This window comes from Protomyctophum parallelum, assembly GCF_964188405.1.
Source record: "Protomyctophum parallelum genome assembly, chromosome: 19".
Lineage (NCBI taxonomy): Eukaryota > Metazoa > Chordata > Actinopteri > Myctophiformes > Myctophidae > Protomyctophum > Protomyctophum parallelum.
The window spans coordinates 43638747-43660126 of record NC_139717.1 but is presented as its reverse complement, the minus strand read 5'-3'; the positions used below and the strand labels follow the sequence as shown (position 1 = coordinate 43660126).

The window sequence follows — 21380 nt, the reverse complement described above, 5'->3', positions numbered from 1 at the left end:
CCATATCTTACAAGTATGATTGAACCCTACAAACCCTCCCGCGCACTCAGATCAGCCAACGCAGGGAAACTGGAAGTACCCTCACTAAAAACGCCGGGACAACGCTCCACACGTCCCAAACTCTTCTCCCTTCTGGCTCCAAAACTGTGGAATGCACTTCCCATTGCAGTCAGAACTGCAGCATCACTCCCAATCTTCCGCCGTAGCCTGAAAACCCACCTTTTCAGACTCCATCATGGCCCATAGCACTTACCCTAACCCCTTAGATAGCATTTCTGTTGGCTTAGATAGCATTTGACACAGACTTATAGCATGTTATGTAGACAGCACTATAATTGTATTGTATATAGTCATAGCACGCCATAGTACATATGTATAGCATAATAGTGAATATGTATAGTTTATTATGTATAGTGTATGTATAGTTTCATCATATAGATATTCCACTGTTACCTTCTTAGCTTACGCATGTTTCATGATAAATGCTTTTATGTGATGTATTCCCATGCTTTTGTTCTTGCTTAAATGTAAATCGCTCTGGATTAAGAGCGTCTGCTAAATGCCTAAATTGTAAATTGTAAATAGGTGTTCTGTACACACAGATTATGACCATTATGTTGATGGTATTTAAGTGTCATGCGTCTTCTTCACATAGCTATACTTTATTGTACATAATTGTGATATGACTCATGAATAAATTACTTCCACAGAAAGGTTGAGAGTGTAAATAAAAAGCATTGTGAGCTTGTAGATCGGATATGTTCACGATGTTTCCCTGGGGTGCATACTTAGTTTAGACTAGTCATTGGTTAGACATGGGTTAAGGTTAGGTTTAGGTGTGCTGCCCCGTGGGAGGTTATAGGTTTAGGGTGAGGGTTTGAGATAGGTTGTAGTTGTAGGACTAATGACTGGTCTAATCAATGACTAGTCTAAACCAAAAACTGTCTAAACTAAGTACTGCACCCGTTATATCATTTGACTATTTGGCCAAAGTTTGACCCGTTTTTATAGTGTAGTTTGGTTGATTAAATTTGATGCAGTAATGGTATTTTTTTCCTTTTCTCTCTTTATTTTTTTGAGGCCTTGAAAAGGTCTCAAAAGGCCTTAAATTGTCACTCCACTGTCATCTGTGACGAGAACCAAACCACTGCAATAGTCAACAATTTCACATGCCCCTTTATGCAAATCAGGGGAACACAAATAATACATTTACTGACATAACAATATATCTAATAGACTGTTGAAGTGTGCCCTGCAGTAAGCACAATTAACATATCTCTCGCATGTTGTTGTTTTTGGTAAAAGTATAAATTCTACATTAACATACTCTGTTACAAGTACATGTCTGGAATTCAAAACTTGAGTAAAAGTATAACCTACAAAAGTATCAATGGTCTGGTATCAAAATGTACTTAAAGTACCCACATTAAAAGTATACTCAGTTCAAATCAAAAGGCTTTATTGGCATGGGAAAACATACATTTACATTCCCAAAGCAAATGGTGGAACAATACAATCAAAACAAAATGTATGTCAAATTGAAAGTCAGACTCTCCAATGAATCAATTTCTATGTATCAAGATCACTCAATGCAGGAATACACACAATATCTCATTATGCATATTAATATTCCATTTGGCCATTTCTCAGTTTTTACTATGAAGGGAAAAAAAGAAAAGAAAACTATAATAAAAGAATACTTGATGTTAAACATGTTGAATATAATTCTGATTATAAAACATTGTTGGTGACATTTAGAGTAAAAATCCAAAACGTTGGCTCTGGAGTCTGGAACAATTTCTCTCTCTAATAGATTAATAGAACTAATTAACAGTGATGGGCAAGCTACTTGAAAAATGTAGTAAGCTACACTACCAGTTACTCTCTATTAAATATAGCTCAACTACAACGAAGCTATCATGGCAGTTTGTTTTTTAATAAACAATCAAACTCAGCATTTTTGCCTGCCCATTAGGCTATTTGTTCGGTGGAAACTTGATCATTAAGTTGATAAAAAATATTTAAAAAGAAAGTAGTGTCCATGTAGCTAGCTACTTTTGCCATGTAGCTTATTATATAGTGTAGCTTGCTACAATTATCTGGGGATAGCTTCGTTGTAGTTGAGCTATATTTAATAGAGAGTAACTGGTAGTGTAGCTTACTACATTTTCCAAGTAGCTTGCCCATCACTGGCGATTGATGAGGACATTCTCATCTTCACAGTAAAGGCACGCCTTCAAGTGTTGCCAACCAAACTGAATCTATCCATCTGGTATCCCAATAATCATGACCCTCACTGTCTACACCATGGAGAGCATCAGACCATAGAGTCTATATGTCTCATATATTAACCCATTCTGACCTGAGATCAGATTCACACGAGGTTTCCACCGGACACACACTGGTCTGATTAAACCCATTCTGACCTGAGATCAGATTAAAAAAATGTCAGTCGTTCTTCGATTTTTCAAAAATAGCAGACCTACAAGCTCGTATCGCGCCACTCGGTGGCGCGATATGAGCTTGTAGATCTGCTATTTTTAAATAGCTAAAGCATAACATGATGCTAACACCAAAATGGGTGCCCGTTCAGAATGGGTTAAACGGCTGTAATATTTACAAAGGATTGTATGATGGATATAAAAAATAGGATCCATCTTTTAATAATGATAGGTTTGAAAGGACTGTATAATTTTGGAAAGACATACATGTAAATCTATAACTTCAATAACTCAGCATAGTTACCAATTAAATACTGTGCTGTATTTACCTTAAAAATGAGTGAGTAGCCCTTTAAAGGACCATCACTGTACCAAGAATAGAAACATACCTTAAAAAATGATTTGGAGGCAGGATGAAATAAAGTTCGGAGAGAGCTTAAGGTTTAACAATTATTTTAGTCGGTATAAAGTCAATTTACATAGATAATGTGCTACATGGTTCAGATGATAGTATTTACATCATAATTTAGAATAATCAATTGTTGATTCCAAATGAATCACCGAAGCTGAACTCCGGAACTGAACTGAACTCCTCTTCACAGTATTGTTCCAGGCTAAATACTGCAGATAACATCAGATTTGTTGATATAAAGTTCATTGGCTGGAGATGTTTCATGTCCGCCATGTCAGATGACAAGACCAGTGTTGGCGCTCCCTCATTAGTCCAACGCCTAGATGATGAGGATGGCGCTCATGTCCTCTGTCCCGCACAGGGATGCCCATTGCGCCTAGGCGTTGCCAGGCAACCTGTAGATGACTTCTTTCCCTGCACCAAGTTACTAGGCCAAGGTCAAACTAGACTGATAACACAGCAGCTGCATGTTGAATTAAAAACAGCGCCTACATTGAAAGTTTGTAGCTGATGGCAGACAACATGGAGACTGAATAAGGAACATGGTGACTGAATAAGGAGTCAACAAGATATTAAATGGGACAGATGAAACCATATTATAGCCAATAAACATGAATGACATGACATTTAGGATGATAAGGAACAACGCTGTGTAAACAGGCAGTAGGTTAAGAGTAACATGATGATCTGGAGCATAAGGTGACAATATGAATGATCCCGCCTGGGTCAAAGTTCAGGAGAATATGGGACATGGACCACTGGACATTAGTTTGTAAACAGAAGACCCATTTGATCTAACACTGTATATAGCCAGGCATGACAGAATTGTGAACATTATTGCCAAAGATGTGTCACCTATGTTTCATTCCTCCGTTGTGTTTCACAAAAATTCCTGTGTGAAACCAGAAATGTTTCAATGCAATGACCCAACCGTGTTTGCAAATATAACTGCAAATACACCAGATGTCAACAGCAGAGAGGTTTTTCTATTGGAAGTTGGTTGTGCTTTTGATTCAAGTTTAGAGGAAACTTTCCTTACTAAACAAGTAAAATATCAACCATTAGTACAGGCCATTATACAACTGGGCTGTACGTTTCAGCTCATTGTTTTTATATTTGGCAGCCTGGGCCATGTCCACAGGCTAGTGGTCAGAGGCTTGAGGATTATAGGGTTGTCCAAGTGTAAGGCAAAGCAGCTTGCAACATAATGTTCAATCTCCTCCATTATAGGCAGTCGGTCTATTTGGAGGAGAAGGCAGCCATTAGTACAGGCCATTATACAACTGGGCTATACGTTTCAGCTCATTGTTTTTATATTTGGCAGCCTGGGCCATGTCCACAGGCTAGTGATCAGAGGCTTGAGGATTATAGGGTTGTCCAAGTGTAAGGCAAAGCAGCTTGCAACATACTGTTCAATCTCCTCCATTATAGGCAGTCGGTCTATTTGGAGATGAAGACAGCCTCCACGTGGCCTCCCCCACAAGTAGCTAAAGAGTAGTTGCAAGGTTGCATGCCCTTAAGCGAAACAAATGTCTTTACAACGTTCACCGACCACAGCCCCAGAGCTAGCGCTCCTCCAGCTCAACGTCGAAGGTCTCACCACTGCCAAGATCAACATCCTTGAGCAAATAGTCAGCAAAAACAACGTGACAGTGATCACCCTGCAGGAGACCCACCAGGAGAACAAGAACATTCTGATGGTCCCTGGGTACACCTTGGCCGGCCACATCGCCAGTAAACATCATGGCATGGCCACATTTGTCCGCAAAGACATGGCCTGGTCAGCCGCCGGACAGTCTCCAGAAGGCGCAGAGATAGAATGGATTAACACCAAAGTGCAAGACACTACCATCGTCAATATCTACAAACCACCACCCAGCAGACTGGTCCCCTCGTCCCTGCCAGATGTCCCAGCCCCTGCCGTGTACGCTGGCGACTTCAATAGCCACCATACAGACTGGGGTTACAGCAGCTCCAACGCCGATGGTGAATTCCTGGTAGACTGGGCCTCTACTGTCGATGCTTCACTCCTATACGACCCAAAGGAGCCACGCACATTCTACTCTGCACGATGGAACAGCACCACCAATCCAGACCTGGCATTCGCAAAATGGCACAACAACCAGTCTCTCCCTGTAAGACGCATCCTGGACATGTTTCCCCGGTCTCACCATCGACCGTCGCTCATCACCATCCCATCTTTGGTCCAGCCTGTGCAAGGGAGGGATGTCAAGAGGTGGAACTTTCGGAAAGCGAACTGGGCAGGCTTCACTAAACAAGTGAACAAGGCAGTCACTGCTCTACCACACCCGTGTTCCAACAAACTGAACGATGCCTACGAAGCGTACTGCAAGATGCTGCTTTCCGCCGCCAAGAACAACATCCCTCGTGGTGTGCGTAAAGCCTATGTTCCCTGCTGGGATGCCGAATGTGAACACCTACTTCGCTCCCACGCTGAAGCACAAACCAGCGAAGACAGGGACGAAGCAGCAGACCAACTATTTCTCAGGTTAAACGAGAAACGCAGGCAACGTTGGACTGAGACAGTGGAGTCAATTGACTTTACACACTCCAGTCGACGGGGGTGGCAGACCCTGAACAAGCTGACAGGAAGGTCAACACCTCCTGCACAGTGCCCCATCACTGCTAACTCCATCGCGTCGCTTCTGCTGAGCAATGGCCGCTTCCCCAACGCAGACAAGGACTTTACTCGAACAACATCAGCAAGAGTCCACGAGCTGCTCAGGGCCCCAGGGTGCGACTCCAACCTATCCATCAACTTCACTACGCAAGAAATAGATCTGGCCATAAAACGTCTCAAGACTGGTAAGGCACCAGGCATAGACGACATCCACCCGGAGTACATGAAACACCAAGGCAAGAAGGCAACTGACTGGCTCCGTTCCTTCCTCTCTGCATGCCTCCAATGCTCAAAGCTGCCCAAGACCTGGCGCCGTGCCAAGGTGATTGCCCTGCCGAAGCCAAACAAGCCAAGCGACGACCCGAAGGGATACCGGCCCATCTCCCTCCTGTGCGTACCCTTCAAGCTGCTGGAACGCCTCATCCTGGCACGCCTCACCCCAGTGATCGACCCCCAGCTCCCCAAAGAACAAGCTGGCTTCCGAAGCGGTATGTCAACAACAGACCAGGTGACCCTTCTGTGTCACGACATAGAAGAAAGCTTCCAGGCAGGAGAGAAGGCTGGTGCCGTCTTCTTGGACCTCACAGCAGCCTACGACACTGTCTGGCTGCGTGGGCTACACATGAAGCTTCTGGAGACCATCCCAGACAAGCACATGGTGAGCTTCATCATGGAGATGCTGAGCAACCGCAGCTTTCGGCTCCACACCAGCAACGGCCAAAGCAGTAGGGTGAGAAGGCTCAGGAACGGCGTCCCGCAGGGCTCGGTGCTGGCACCGATGTTATTCAACATCTACATCCACGACCTACCCCTAACAACATCAAGGAAGTATGGCTATGCAGATGACCTGGCAATTTTGCTCAGCAAACCAACCTGGGAAGCAATAGAGGAAGGCCTCTCTGAGGACATGAACATCCTGTCTTCATACCTGAAGGACTGGCGCCTGAAGCTCAGTGTTGAGAAGACTGTGGCAACAATGTTCCACCTCTACAACAGGGAAGCAACCCGTGAAATCAACATCATGGTTGACAACGCCCGGCTAAAGCCCCAGTCCTCCCCGACATACCTTGGAGTGAAGCTCGACAGAACTCTGTCCTTTAAGCAACACCTGGACAGCGTCAAGGGAAAGACCACCGCCCGTGCAGCACTGATAAGGCGTCTAGCTGGCACAACATGGGGAGCGTCCACGAAGACGCTGCGCATCTCCACCGAGGCCCTGGTGTTCCCCACCGCCGAGTACTGTGCCCCAGTCTGGAGCCGTAGCCCTCATGTCCAAAGACTGGACGCTGCCCTCAACAGTGCCCTACGGACTGTCTCTGGATGCTTACGAGCCACTCCAACCAACCAACTGCCAGTCCTTGCTGGAATCGCCCCCGCAGAGGTCAGGCGAGAAGCAGCCACACTGGCCCTTGCTCGCAAGGCTCAGCTGAGCGAAGCCCACCTCCTCCACAAGGCCGTCACAGAGACACCACAGCGCATGCGTCTTAAGTCCCGGCGGCCCTTTGCCACACAGGCCCAGGAACTGCTCCGTACAACACCAGCCGACACCTCCAAGGCCTCCTGGGTGAAGGCAAGATGGAGGGACCAGTGGAAGGCAGCAGAACCATCCAGGCTTCACCACTACATCGAGGATCCCACAGATGTTCCTGGCCAGCAGCTCCCCCGCAAGGAGTGGACAACCCTCAACCGTCTGAGAACGGGTGTGGGACGCTTTGGTGCATCCATGCAGAAGTGGGGTCTCACAGACAGTGCCCACTGCGAATGTGGGGACCCATTACAGACTGATGAACATGTACTGACCAGCTGCCCTATATACCGGCCACCGAATGGCGACCGTGGGCTAATCGACCTAGACAATGACACACTGGACTGGCTTGCTGCAACGGAGCTGAAAGTCTAAGAACATACGACAGAAGAAGAAGAGGAGAAGGTGCTTTTTGTACCCATGATTTACTTTCGGTGTTGGTAATATGACAGACTGAAGTGACCAATGTTGGCTGTGAATAAGTTCATGTGTTGCCTATATTCTGTACATTTAGGGCTTGTTTGGACTCAAGCACTGAGACACGTGATGTTTTGAGTGCAGAAGCAACTGAAAATATTTGCGCCCTTGATAATGTATTTTATAAATGAATAAAGAAATCGAAATGTGTGTGTGTGTGTGTGTGTGTGTGTGTGTGTGTGTGTGTGTGTGTGTGTGTGTGTGTGTGTGTGTGTGTGTGTGTGTGTGATCTCTAAACTAGGATTAGTTGTGTAATCCTCATTTACATTACATGATTTCCGGAGTTGAGTTGTGTAACTCTTTGAAGAGTCAGTTAACTTCCTACATCCTCATAAAAAGAGGTATCACTCATGATTCTATTATGTTTTAGATGTACCTTGTTTCAGTAAGGCAGCCATTGTGGATTTTCCCGGTATGGCTACTAGAAGTATAATTCAGCATGTCTGTTAGCATATTATGATGTTGGTCATGTCCATCCATGGTACAAACATCAGAATTGTGAATACATTTGAATACTTTTGGAGTATGAACAATGAATTATGTGGTTTTCAGGTTTTGCATAATCACAGTATACCACTAAAATGGTATTCAGTTGCCCTTCTGAAACTGCTATCACACATTTTCTCACTCCTGGATGTCAGACGAACAAAATTATACCACACATGTCTTGTCCCTTTTAGTGGTACCGACATCTCATTCGGCCCATGGACTAATAGTACTACACAAAACCTAGCCCTATATGTTCCCTCAGCACTACGCTCATGAGTAGGGAGAGGGCACATATGGGGCTACACAAAACCAAGGCAGCTTAATGAATATCCTTTCAGTGATCATAAACTGAACAGTGATGTGGGAAACAGCCAGACACAAAATACAATTAACAGTATAAGGGCAGTCAGTGTCAGACACAACACCTCAGCTATCTGTAAAGTTAAATATCAGTTTCAATAAGATACCATAATAATATAGATAGATTCTAACAAGACTAATATTAGAATTACTATATACATGTTGTTGGCGTGTGCATAGCTGCTACTCTGGTCCATTGAACATACCACCAACAGTTGCACATCGCAGCCGTTGCCAAACCCTACATAAACACAATCCTCCATTACTTTAATTCACAGCTGTAACATTAGCTAGGCTACTGTAACATGTGCAACTATAAAATCAATAAACGTTACAAAATCGTAGTATTCCTTCCTAATCCTAAATGTTTGCATACCCGCCGTTCCTCCCCAGCCAGGCCAAGCTCCAGACCTCCCAAAACAAACTGGTCAGGCTCCTACTTGGCTTCACCCCCCGAACCCACCTCACCCCTTCCCACTTTGACAGGCTGGAATGGCTTAGGGTCGACGACAGAGTACAGCATCTTGCAATGGGTCTGGTCCACAAGATTCGATACACCACCAAGATACCCATGTACCTGTCTAAATACTTCCTTAATGTTAACGAAGTCCACACCCACAACCCCAGAGGGAGTGCAACAAACCATGTACAACCCAGATTCGGCACAAACAAGCCTAAATTAATTTCGCTCCTATGCCACCAAAATGTGGACCGTCCTACCAACAGTCATTAAGACATGTGAATCCCTTGACTCCTTCAAAACCGCTCTAAAAGGGCACCTACGGACGGTTTCAATTCGAAACTGGCCCCCGTAAAATCTGAATCCCCCCCCACCACCCCTCCCTTTTTCCCCTCACTGTATGTTTCTTTTCCCTTTTTACCTCCTTTATGATGAATTCCTGTTCTGTTCTTTGACTATATAGAAGTAGGCCTGTCAAAAAAAATCGATTCGAGTTAGAATCGCGATTCTAATGCCGTCCGATTCAGAATCGATTCTCATTTTCCAAAAATCAAAATTTGTGCAAGAAAAAAAAAAAAAAAAAGGCCATAATGCAGGCCTGGGTTTCTGCATAGTGCATTTACTACCAGCTAAGCTAAGCCTGCCAATTGTATTTATTTTACACCTGTTTTAATACTAATGTATTGTTCTGGTATTGAGTGAGAAGAGATTTTGTAACTTTTGTAGGCCTACTGGTTCAAATTTGTGCAAGCTAAATAAATGAGACATGTTCTTACTCTTGGATTTAACCTTTGTGTGTTTAAATCATTCAGTTGATAAAACCTTTACAATTATACAAGCTTTTTACTAAATGTACTCTGCTTTCATGCCAGAAGACTGGAGTAGATCATGCTAAAATTCAATTTAATTGTTTTTAATCAAAGTAAAAAAACTGCTTTAGAATCGAAAAACAATCTTTTTTGAATCGAGAATCGGAAAAATCGAATCGAATCGAATCGTGGGACACCTAAAGATTCGCAGCCCTATATATAGAAGTGTCTATTTGTACGCCTCTAAATGTTTTGATGAATTGAACATGGTGGACCCTCTTGTAAACAAGTGTAATGCTTAATTGGGTCCACTCACAGTTAACAGTCTTAGTTTGTATTGAGTTTGTGCTTGAAATGTACTGTAATTCTGCAAACTGTTCGTCATGCAGGTTGATGTTGATGTTGATCTTGATGCTAAACTTTTACATACAGTCACCTGTAGCTTGTTGATCTTTTTAACCCGTTCCACAGCTGACTGATGAGACACTGGACATGTCCTTCAAACACATAATGTAAACTGTACACTGTTCTGTCTGCTTCTATGAAAGAAATGTATCCTCGGCTTTTGCTTTTACTGGCATGCCATCTTCTTCTTCTTTTACAACCATAAAAAATGGCGTGTTGCAATGCTTTAAGGTGCACACTGCTACGACACCTACTGGCGTGTAATTGTATCACCTCCTGCTAATAATACAACAGTATTTTATATTACTTGGTACTACTGTTAATAGTAATACTAGTTAGTTAGAAGAAGAAAATCAGTAACTACTAATAGGTGATAATAGTAAATACTGCAATACAATTACATCTGTGGATTTTGTGCTGCGTAGCATTTCCAATCTGTTTTTGTTCCGTTAAATCTAGATATTTAGCCTATTATTGACAGAAATTTTAAAACAGGCTTATCATTGAAATTCTATGTTGTAATATAGTGTATAAACTGTATGAACTGCAATTAGAAACTTTATCAGAACAAAAAAAAAATCAATACAATTTATTCCAATTAAAACACACATTACACAATATGTATTTATAGATAGATAGATCTTTATTGTCATTGTAACATGTACAATGAAATTAAAAGTGCCAACCAGTGCATCATATCACAAAACAACATAAAGCTAAAACTATGAAACAACAAAACACATGACTTCCTGTTATTGCACAAACCCTTATTGCACTTAAGACAGCAGAAAATAACAAAACATGTATAACAGATCATTTCTTAGCAGCATTGAGTGCAACTAACGCTGTGTACAGTCATAGGCTGCGTTTATATCAAACATGCTTCAAAGACACAGACAAATAGTCTGGCAGCCGGTGGTGCGAAGTGAGAAATTTGGTAGCCTATAGTTTTATATAGTATGAATATTATATACATTGTTTTGGTTGCAAGGAGTTGCATGGTGACCCATTGGTGTGGTTTGGCTTTAAAAGTAAAAAATCTGGCGGCGTGTTCCCTCCTCCGCGTCATCAGTGCCCATACCCGAGGCGGGGGTTGGCGATAGGGCCTTTCTGTGTGGAGTTTGCATGTTCTCCCCGTGTCCCCTAGGGTAGATACCCTCACAAAAACATGCCGTAATCCTGGTCTCTAAAACTACCTCCCCCTGGCCAGCCGGGGCGCCTGATGGAGGGGAAAGGAACTGGTCGGAATAACGTGTCCCTTCCACGCGGTACGTCCGGCTGGGGAAATTCCCATCTGTCAGGTGAAAAGAAGCAGCTTGGACTCCTCATGCATAGAAGGAGGCATGAGGTCAGTCCGCTGCCCCCCCAGGTTGGCAGAGGAAGTGTAGCGCCCAGGATTACTTTAGATAATTGGCACTGGGTGAAAAGAAAAACTGGGTTACAAAATCGTGGGATAAAAAAAAAAAAAGTACAAAAAATATATAAATATCAACATCATGTGCAAGTGAAAAATATTGATTCTTTCTACTTGCCTACACAATTTTGGCTGGGACGAGCATGACATTTTTCCCCAATTAACAAGTCTATCTTTGATCACATGCATGCCCCCCCCCAGGCCAGTCCCTGGAGCCGCCCCTGATTTGCATCCCGCTGGATAAAACGAAACTAAAACCTACCAAACCAAAAATAATGAGTAATGGAAAAAGTATTACAGAAACTAAACTAAACTAAGCCCAGAGCTTCTTGTAACAGGTGTGCTCAGCCAGAGAGACACAGAGTGTGTGTGTGTGTGTGTGTGTGTGTGTGTGTGTGTGTGTGTGTGTGTGTGTGTGTGTGTGTGTGTGTGTGTGTGTGTGTGTGTGTGTGTGTGTGTGTGTGTGTGTGTGCGTGTGTGCCGCGTGCGTGTGTTTTGCTTGTTGGGGTGTGGACTGGAGGCCTCCCTCAGACTGAATCCTCAGCTGCTGCTGAAAGAGAGTGAGACTGCAGACTAGAGCAGCAGTTAAATATAGCCCAATCCAGACTCTACTGGGCTCTAGATTCTTCTGTCTAGCAACAAAAGCAGAGAAGTGTCTCCTTCCTTCTGACAGATTATAAGAGGCCCTTTGTGCTCCTCTCCAGAGCTGCTGAAGGCACCACATACAAGTATACACCTGCATGTGAGTGAAATCAGTGAATGAGCAACTTCTTCAAAGCAGAAACGGACAACTAGAAGGAAGAGAGGACTAATACGATTTGTCTGAACTATCCCTCACACTGTCTGTAGCTCTCTCGCTGTACCACTTTCTGTCTCGAACACCCCCTCCTCCCTCTCTCCTGCTCACTCTGGTTCTCTCTCTCTCGCACACACACCTCCTCTCAGTGAGCGCTGTCAGACTGTCAGACCAAACTTCAGGAGACAAGACGAGGCTCACCGCTCTTCTCCACATCAATCTTCTACTGTGCTTTTGGACTTGGATGGAACAGAAGGAAAAAAGAGGAGCAAAATAAAAAAAGAACAGTTTAGGTGGAAAAAAGGAGAAACTATACATTTCAGAAGAAAAAAAACAACGCTGATAGAACTAAAGTTGTGTTGGGAAGGACTAGTATACTCTACTGTGACTTTGGATGCTGACAGAGAAGGAGCTCATTTAAAGGAGAAAGAAGATTAATGAATACAAGAAAACCAAACAAAAATGTGTGACGTCTTCTACATGCTACTAATCTGACATAACACATACATTCACTGCTACAGAATAGGACGGTTGAAATTCTGGAATTTACTTCACTACCTCATTTCTTGGTACATCTGCAGAATCCAGGTAAGACTGCCTGCCTTAATGACATACAATTTCTCTAACTTCAGTGGTTCCCAAAGTGGTGTCTGGGGATGGGAAGGGGATGCAATAGGTCTCCAGCAAAACATGCATGAGCATCAAAAATCAGTTTGACGACTTTAAACCTATACATCGGCTATTTGAAAATGTAACATCTACAAGCTCTTTTATTTTCAAAACAGAAAAATTTTGAATATTTTAACAACACAAATCTTTTATGGGGGTCCCCTGGCATCAATTATTTTGTTAATTTGGGGGTCCTTGATATGAAAAGTTTGAGAAGCACTGCTCCAATCACAGGCTACAGTAAGTCAATGTTTACGAATTAATGTACTTAAAGGGTAAGACCACTTTTGTAGAGGGTTGTAGGGTTGTGTAGTTACCTTGCCATAATGTAACTAAAAAAAGAAAAAATAATAATAATTGCTCCAGTTATTAGAAATTGATCATTCAAAATATTCTCCTCATTGACTTACATTGTACACTGTATGAATCAACTTTGTTTGTGTTCGTTTACGTTCTAAGAGTGACTTTGAGAGCTGTTTCAGCGTACAATGTAAGTCAATGAGGAGCATGTTTTGAATTATCAATTTCTAATCACGAGCAATGTTTTTGGATTTCTTGTCCACATTTGGAGTTACATCATGGCAAGGTAACTACACAACCCAGACCTCTACAAAAGTGGTCTCACCCTTTAAGACATTGTGAAAGTGGAGCAAAAGTGAGCTGTGCTGATCAAGTCAAAGATCTTGATAATAAGAAACTTTAAAATTGAATGATTCATTCAGGGATTTAAGCTAAAGAGGCAATGGTTACATGTGGGGAAAATATACTATTCTTTAAGGGGTTCTATAGATTAAACTACAGCTCTTGATGTGCTCTGTTGTGTTGGCAAACTCTCATATAAAAGAATAAAATACAAAAATCAGGGGGATATCATTATTTTGTTCAGTCAGCAGACTCGGCAATGATGCTTGTTTTGATTAATTCCATTCCATCCATTTGATTAAATTTTTACACTGTCAGGATACGGATCTACCATTACCCTTCATCATATTAACAACATCCATTTGATTAAATTTTTACACTGTCAGGATACGGATCTACCATTACCCTTCATCATATTAACAACAGTCTTACTAACTTTACAACCTTATTCAAGCCAATGACAAGTGCTGCTTAACCACTAAATCATAGTCAGTGGCACAGTGGTTGAGGTGCCTCCATGCCCACATGCTCCCTGAATTGGTGGGTAATCGTTGGCCCCGCATGCCACATAATCATATAGGCTCTCTGGCCTGACAGCGCGTCACGTGTTCGAGTCGCATTCATGACGACCTTATTGCTGCTTGTCTTTCCCCGCCTCTCTGTGCCTCTTTCCTGTCCATCTTCAATTGTAACTATCAATAAAGGCAGAAAAGCCTAAAAAAATTAAATCTTAAAAAATTAAATAATAAATCGTTGGAAGAAGCATCCATAGGAACGTGGGCGTAGCAGAGCCTGACCCAATGCCACATTTTTGGGTTGGCTGACAATCTCAATTTTGGAGTGATTTTCTTGACCGATATTGTTTGTCAAACAGTGTAACATGTTCGAATCAATTTGAGAAACTTTGAGTTTTATTTCATGTTATGGAACATTTGACTTATGAACAAAACATGTAAACATTTTTCCTGTCATGTCATTTTTGCCCAAATTATAGGGACGCCAGGTTAAAGCTGTTAAAAGCCCAGACACAGATGTCATTAAAAAAAAAGTCAACTAATGGCCGACATATCGGCCAAATGGATGTATGAGTCTGGCCCTATATGTAGACTTGAGTCATGAATGGACCCGCGTCAGTGAGCTATGACGAGGCACCCCTTACACAGCCAGTAAATGTCTGTGTTTCAGGAAATGGTGCATTAGTGGAAGCATTAATTGAATAGATCTTTTACCAGAGTACTTTGAAAGCTTCCCCCTTGGGGAATGAACTGCAGCACTATAATAGTTGCAGCATCAAGATGCGAGGGGAAGTAACAGTGATGCAGCAATAATACAGTGAACCACAAGTCCTGATGATCATGGCCATGGTTTTATGAAGAGGAATTTTAGCTTCATTAGTTTTACTGTTACTCTACGGTTGAGTGAAGAAAGTTACAGTAAATGTACTTTGTTGTTATTGTCCACCACTGGATATCACCACCACAGCCAGCTTGCGATGCCCGGCCCAGACATCTCTAGGGACAATTCATTAATAGACCTTTTTCCTCTGTTTTCATTGCAGGTTGTTTTGAAGACCTTTCCTTTGTTTAGATACAGTTAGTGGAAAATAGTTGGACAGTGAGTGGGAAAATCCTTTTCTTTTTCCCCTTCTTTCTTTTGCTGCATACTCTGGAAATATACAAATATTTGATATACTGTAAGAGCAAATATCTTATTTATAGCATTTGTTGTTTCAAACCTGATATAATTAACATATAATTATGAATTAATTTCATAGGGCCTAAATGGAAACCGCAAGGACATTTGTTTGGTGCTTTTGGACCAAGTGTATTGACTGTACTCTGTTGCCGTGTTACATTTCTGGCTTACTATTCAATCAATCAATTGAGCATTGAAAAAATATATATATATATACTGTAGCAAAACTATTCAATGTACAGGGTCATGTGATGCATTGTGAACCTAGATCAACTATTTTTGAATTTGCTTTGAAAAAAGAAAAAAAAATCATTATTCATGAACTATACGGGTGACAGCTGGTATTTGCTTTGCTCTGACATTTTGGTTACAGTTGTACGTACATCTCTCAGAGTTGAATAAACACTGAGGATCTCACTGTGTACTAGACTCAGAAAAACGTGGGAATTCATCAGCCTCCATGTGCATTCAGATCATTTCTGGGTGATGCACCCCTTTTACTCCTTTAAATCATTCTGACCTGAGATCAGATTCATACGAGTTTTCCACTGGACACACACTGGTCTGATTAACCCATTCTGACCTGAGATCAGATTCTAAAAATGTCAGTCGTTCTTCGATTTAAAAAATAAATAGCAGACCTACAAGCTCGTAGCGCGCCACTCGGTGGCGCGCTATGAGCTTGTAGATCTGCTATTTTTCAATAGCTAAAGCATAACATGATGCCAACACCAAAATGGATGCCCGTTCAGAATGGGTTAAATCATTTGCCTCATTATGACGCTGCTGTCATGCCTCTACCAGCGGCAGTCAAAGGCCAAGTGATAAGACTTGGAAACATGAGATCACTTTTCTAATTCAGCTCAGCAATCTCTGTGTATACGTGACATGTCGTGTGTGTGTGTGTGTGTGTGTCTGTCTGTGTGTGTGTGTGTGTGTGTGTGTGTGTGTGTGTGTGTGTGTGTGTGTGTGTCTATTAAGGTAGGGGGTTGGGGGGTGCGGGTGACAGAAATGTCTGCCCTCGTGTTTGGTTTCATAACAACTACTGTTGCCATGCCATCAAAACAGAAAGCTGAGCACAGGATTGTTCGTTTGGGTGTAATTTCTGTCACACAAGGACAATCATACCAAAACACTGCGGTGACATCGCACAAAAATACAGCTGACAACATCAGTGGTGGACAAAATACTCAAATCCTGCTAGCCTACTTGGGTCAAAGTATAGATACGAAAAAAAAACTAAAGTAGAATGAATTACAAAGTACATTTTCTTTTTATATCAACACACATTGCTGTATTAAGATTTAGATTAAGATTTAGACAATTACCCCCAACAATTCAAAGATTTTCCAGAAATGTCCATAATGGTGACAATAACAAAGGTCACACATTGTGCACCAGGACAGCTTAATGACGGCCAGTGAACTGAGAATTTAACCTCAAATCCTAAAGCGGTTACAAATTACTATAAATTTCTATTACATTAGAACAGTCCGACTCAGTGTGAGTCCTGAAATATCTACTGTTGACTAAGCTAAAACAGACAGCAAATGTGAGATATTTTCCTTTCCTATCCTTCCCATCCTCTCTCATAAACCTGCCTCTGTTTCCATCTCTCTTATCTCTTTCCTGCCACACCTGCGGCTTGGTTTTCCTGTCTCCCTTCTCTTGCCCTTTCTCTTCTTCCAGTCCATCAATCTATCCCCTTCTCTTGCAGTTCTCTTATTCCCTCTCCCGCTCCCTACCTTGACCCACCACCAATCACCCCCCACCCCCACCCCAAACACCACTCTTTGTTTAAGTATAAGTACTTGAGTAAATGGACTTATAGCTACTTTACATCACACCACTTTTTGTCAGCCTTTATGGGGGAAGTGACATCATGCTGGTTCAAATGTGAAGTCTGGCCGGCCTGTTTGACAACCCCCATCTGTGGGAGTGGTGATGTCATAGCTCTGGACCCGTTCCCACTGATTAGGCTCTGGGATAAAAGTGGCATGAGGACAAAAAGGTGACACATGTGCCCCCTGTGATAGTGTCATGGCTCTTCTTTTTTACATTTAAAGTATATTTCTCTCCCCTTTTTCTCCCCAAATCAGTCATTATGCCAATGAATTCCTCCAAATGCTTGCCACTGCTATCATTTCACAGCTTGGGAGCCATGAGTGTGAAGAGCCCTGGACACTTGGACCCCATTTAGACTGCAGTCACATGAAGTAAAATCCGATTCAAATCTGATTTTGTTTTTCTCAAATCTGATCTTCATGGCCCGACCTTTCACACTACCGTTTGCAAATGACCAGATCCGATCTGTGTGTTCAGACTGGTTTAACAACTCAACTCAAACTCAACTCAAGTTCAGACTGAGACAGATCTCCTCAAATCGGATTTGAATCCAATTTGAAATCACCTCTGAATGTGACTCAAGTCACATTTGTAAAAATCTGATTCCATGTGACCTGTCTTAGTGTCTGCATTTAGACTTTTTGTCTAAATGCAGACAGGTCACATGGTGCTATTGAACACCCTTTACGTCTGTGTATTGATTAAAATAAATTACATTTTGGAGTTCCAGGCTCCATGTACATTGTACATGGCTGGATTGATCACATGCAGTCATCACACTATGGGCTGTATTTTGCGTGTCTTAAGTACCAGGTCTTATAGAGCGGCGCAGTCCCTCCCCCTTTCAGAACAACGAACGGCCCAGGAAATGAAAACGCAATGCATTTCCCCATAAGCAGTTTTTATTAAATTTATTTAAAGACCTTTTAAGCGTCGTACGAAGCCAACTCTTGTCGTGACAAATCATGACAACACACACAATATTTCGGGCCAAACAAAGAATTAGAAAGTAGAAAGAAACGGCAGGTTACAACACTTTTTTTGTTGAAATTTGTAATTATTTGTTTGGTCCAAAATATTGTGTGTGTTGTCATGATTTGTCACGACAAGAGTTGGCTTCCCAAATGGAGATATCCTCCAGTCAACACTCTCTTTCTTCACTAATATGCTCAGGCCTTCCACTTATCCCTGTAATCAGCTCCATGCCTTCCGTCATACACACTATTAAAATTTGAACACAATTCAGGAGGCATTTCGGTCTCAAAAGCTTATCTTACCTAACTCCAATATACCGTAATCATTTGTTTGAGCCCTCATGTTCGGACCCTGTCTTCCGAAACTGGTTTGACAAGGGGATCAGAACTATTAAAGATCTGTACAGCAACGGGACTATGGCACCATTCTCATACTTAACAGAGCAATTCCATTTACCTGGCTCTCACCTATTTCGCTACTTTCAGATCAGACACTTTGCACAAAGACAATTCCCAAACTTTTTCAAACCAACCCAACCATTCTGCAGTGGATTCTTTACTTTCTCTGAACCCCAATACAAAGGGCTTAATTTCAACAATATATAATGAACTCAACTCAATAAACCCAGAAACTCCCAACCATCTTAGGACGGCATGGGAGCAGGACCTGGGGCTAGAATTGCCCGACCCGACAGCGAAGACAGCTCGGAGACTGGTTCACAGTTCCTCAATCTGATGCTAGACATAATCTCATCCAATGTAAGATCATTCACCGGGTTCATTACACAAATGCAAGATTAGCACAGATATTTCCAGACATTAATGATGCATGTAACCGGTGCAGACAACCCGCTGCTAGCCTGTCACACATGTTTTGGTCATGCCCTAGGCTGGTGGACTTTTGGACAGCCATATTTCAATCATACTCTGACATATTGGGTGTACCTATCCCACCCAACCCGTTAACGGCCTTGTTTGGTATTCCCCCAGGGACTAACATTCCCCTACACCTTAAAAGAATAATGTCCTTTACTTCTCTTTTAGCCAGACGTCTCATACTCCTGAAATGGAAACAAGTTTCCCCACCCACACACAACGGATGGATAAAGGACGTACTATTCTATCTTAAACTTGAAAAGATTAGATTCGCACTTAATGGTTCCATGACAACTTTCCAGCAAACATTTGTTGACCACGTAAGAACCCTGACGGTTGTCCCAGAGATGAGCGATATTTGAAATATTTGAACTATATAATGGTGAACGCATTATGCCTATGCATTGCATATGCGTCGTGCAAACCGATGGCTGCGCGCACACACAGGTGCCCCCCCCCCCCTCTCCTCCTTTCTTCTCTTTCCCCTCCCCCTTCTCCTTTTTAATTTAATTTACTTCTTTTTTTTTTCTTTTTTCTGTATTTTATTTTTGTAATTTCCCCCTTTTCCAGCTGTATTGTCTCTGCATTGGGGAAGAGTGGGTGGGCACAGTGGGTGGACGGAAGGAAAATGAGGGGTGCCTTAAGACGTACGTACTGTATCAACAAATGTATATGCTGACAGTGACATGTATAAGGACCCCACATGGGAGGGGATTTTTTTTTTTTTAAACCCAATAAAAAGATATTTAAAAAAAAAGAGTTGGCTTCGTACGACGCTTAAAAGGTCTTTAAATAAATTAAATAAAAACTGCCTATGGGGAAATGCATTGCGTTTTCATTTCCTGGGCCGTTCGTTGTTCTGAAAGGGGGAGGGACTGCGCCGCTCTATTCCATAACTTGAGTAAACTAAAGACCTGGAGGCGTGATCAATGCCATTTGGCAATTCTGAGTGGCCAAAGAGCATTGATTACGCCTCCAGGTCTTTAGTTTACTCAAGTTAGGGAATAAGACCTGGTACTTAAGACACGCAAAATATATGTCCAAGACTCTAAAGATATTTTAAAATATTTATTGTGAATGGAAATGACATATGGTCATATAATTCTTTGCTTAGGAATGTGACAAAAACAAAAAACTAATTATCCATGAATTCAAGTCTCCATGGCACGAGTAATCGATAGAAAAAAAGATTATTGTTTGGGTGAAATATATACCTTTAATTAATAACCCCATAACATTTATAGCGCATTCTTAAACCTGCTCTTTCTGGCTATAGTTCAGATAATATCACCCACCTCAGCACAGAAATAGCAGCATTTGTGACGTGGTCATACGGTATAGCACGTGCCACTGCTGCAAGTTGTCACTAGCAAGTGGCAATAATGATCTGTCTATTTATGCTATATCCGTGACCTTGCTAAAGATGGTAACTGGACACCGAACTGATATTAAGGTCCTCACCGTTAAAGTGTCACTATTTCAAGCACGGGTGCTTGATGCCGATAACTGTCAAGTACTGTACGGTACATTACGCCCTACAATGTTGAATGGTTGCTTCTCCACGGGTGGATCAGAAACGATCACATCAACATGCACATTCCGTTCAGATTCTATTCAGTCAAATGGCTACAGTAAATACTGAGTCAAGCAACTTACAGTAAATAAGGGGTGCTCACAAAAATGACATTGACCCCATACTTTTTTTGAGGGGCTAATGTTTCAGGTTTAATGTTTGTCTTTAGTTCAATGTTTGTTTTAGAAACACCATTGACTTACACAAACATTAAATGCCATTAACAATAAAGATAATTGAATGTTTTTTTTGACACCGTTTGTTTTACATCACCATTACATCACCTAATCAACATGAGTTTAGCCTCGGAAACCCAGACGTTTTATTTCCTGGAAGAAAGAAAATAACCTGAGTCAGACTTTAATATATTAGCACCCCTCACTTCACACAGGTGTGATTTTTTAAATCAAGTTAACTCGAGTACAAATGTGACAGAGCAACCCTAACTTGTAGACTCAACTTTTTGTCACTGGTATTAGCATTGGCAACAGTGTACACTGTACAGCACACCCCACTCTGCTTGTGTGAGTTACAATGACAGGAGCATCCTCATAATCCCTCCGTCCCTTTCATTCCCTTATTTGGTCATGTCAGAGAGTGTGGCTGTGTGCATGCCAGAGTGTCTGCAGACTCTGCATGGCGGAAAACAAAATTCTTCACTAGTAAGGATACAAATGGTTACTGTCCGGTAGAAACCTTGTATGACCAAAATAAAAACCTTATACTTTCAGATAGGAAACACTCACGTTTCCTTTCAAGTAGATTAACAATTTATTGACAAATGGAATACAGTTAAACTTGGCGTTAAAGGCTCCGCGCTCTGGGAGATATTCTCTGAATTTTGTCGAAGCAGCATGCTAAGCAAAATCAGAGAACA

The 21380-nt window shown here is 42.0% G+C and overlaps 2 protein-coding genes across 6 annotated transcripts in view; both read left to right on the top strand.

Moving 5' to 3' along the window:
* Positions 1–4382: 4382 nt before the first annotated feature.
* Positions 4383–7394, top strand: LOC310877003 (putative RNA-directed DNA polymerase from transposon BS; the record flags this gene model as incomplete). Its single annotated transcript, XM_083790649.1, has 1 exon — positions 4383–7394. One exon carries the CDS (start codon positions 4383–4385, stop codon positions 7392–7394), a length of 3012 nt encoding a protein of 1003 aa, XP_083646775.1.
* A 4754-nt stretch (positions 7395–12148) lies between these two features.
* filip1b (filamin A interacting protein 1b) overlaps positions 12149–21380 on the top strand; it is a 68762-nt gene continuing 59530 nt past the window's right edge. For all 5 annotated transcript variants that reach the window (XM_083790828.1, XM_083790827.1, XM_083790826.1 and 2 more), the window contains exon 1: positions 12149–12817. The gene's annotated coding sequence lies outside the window, so the exon portion shown is untranslated. The remainder of the gene's footprint in view (positions 12818–21380) is intronic.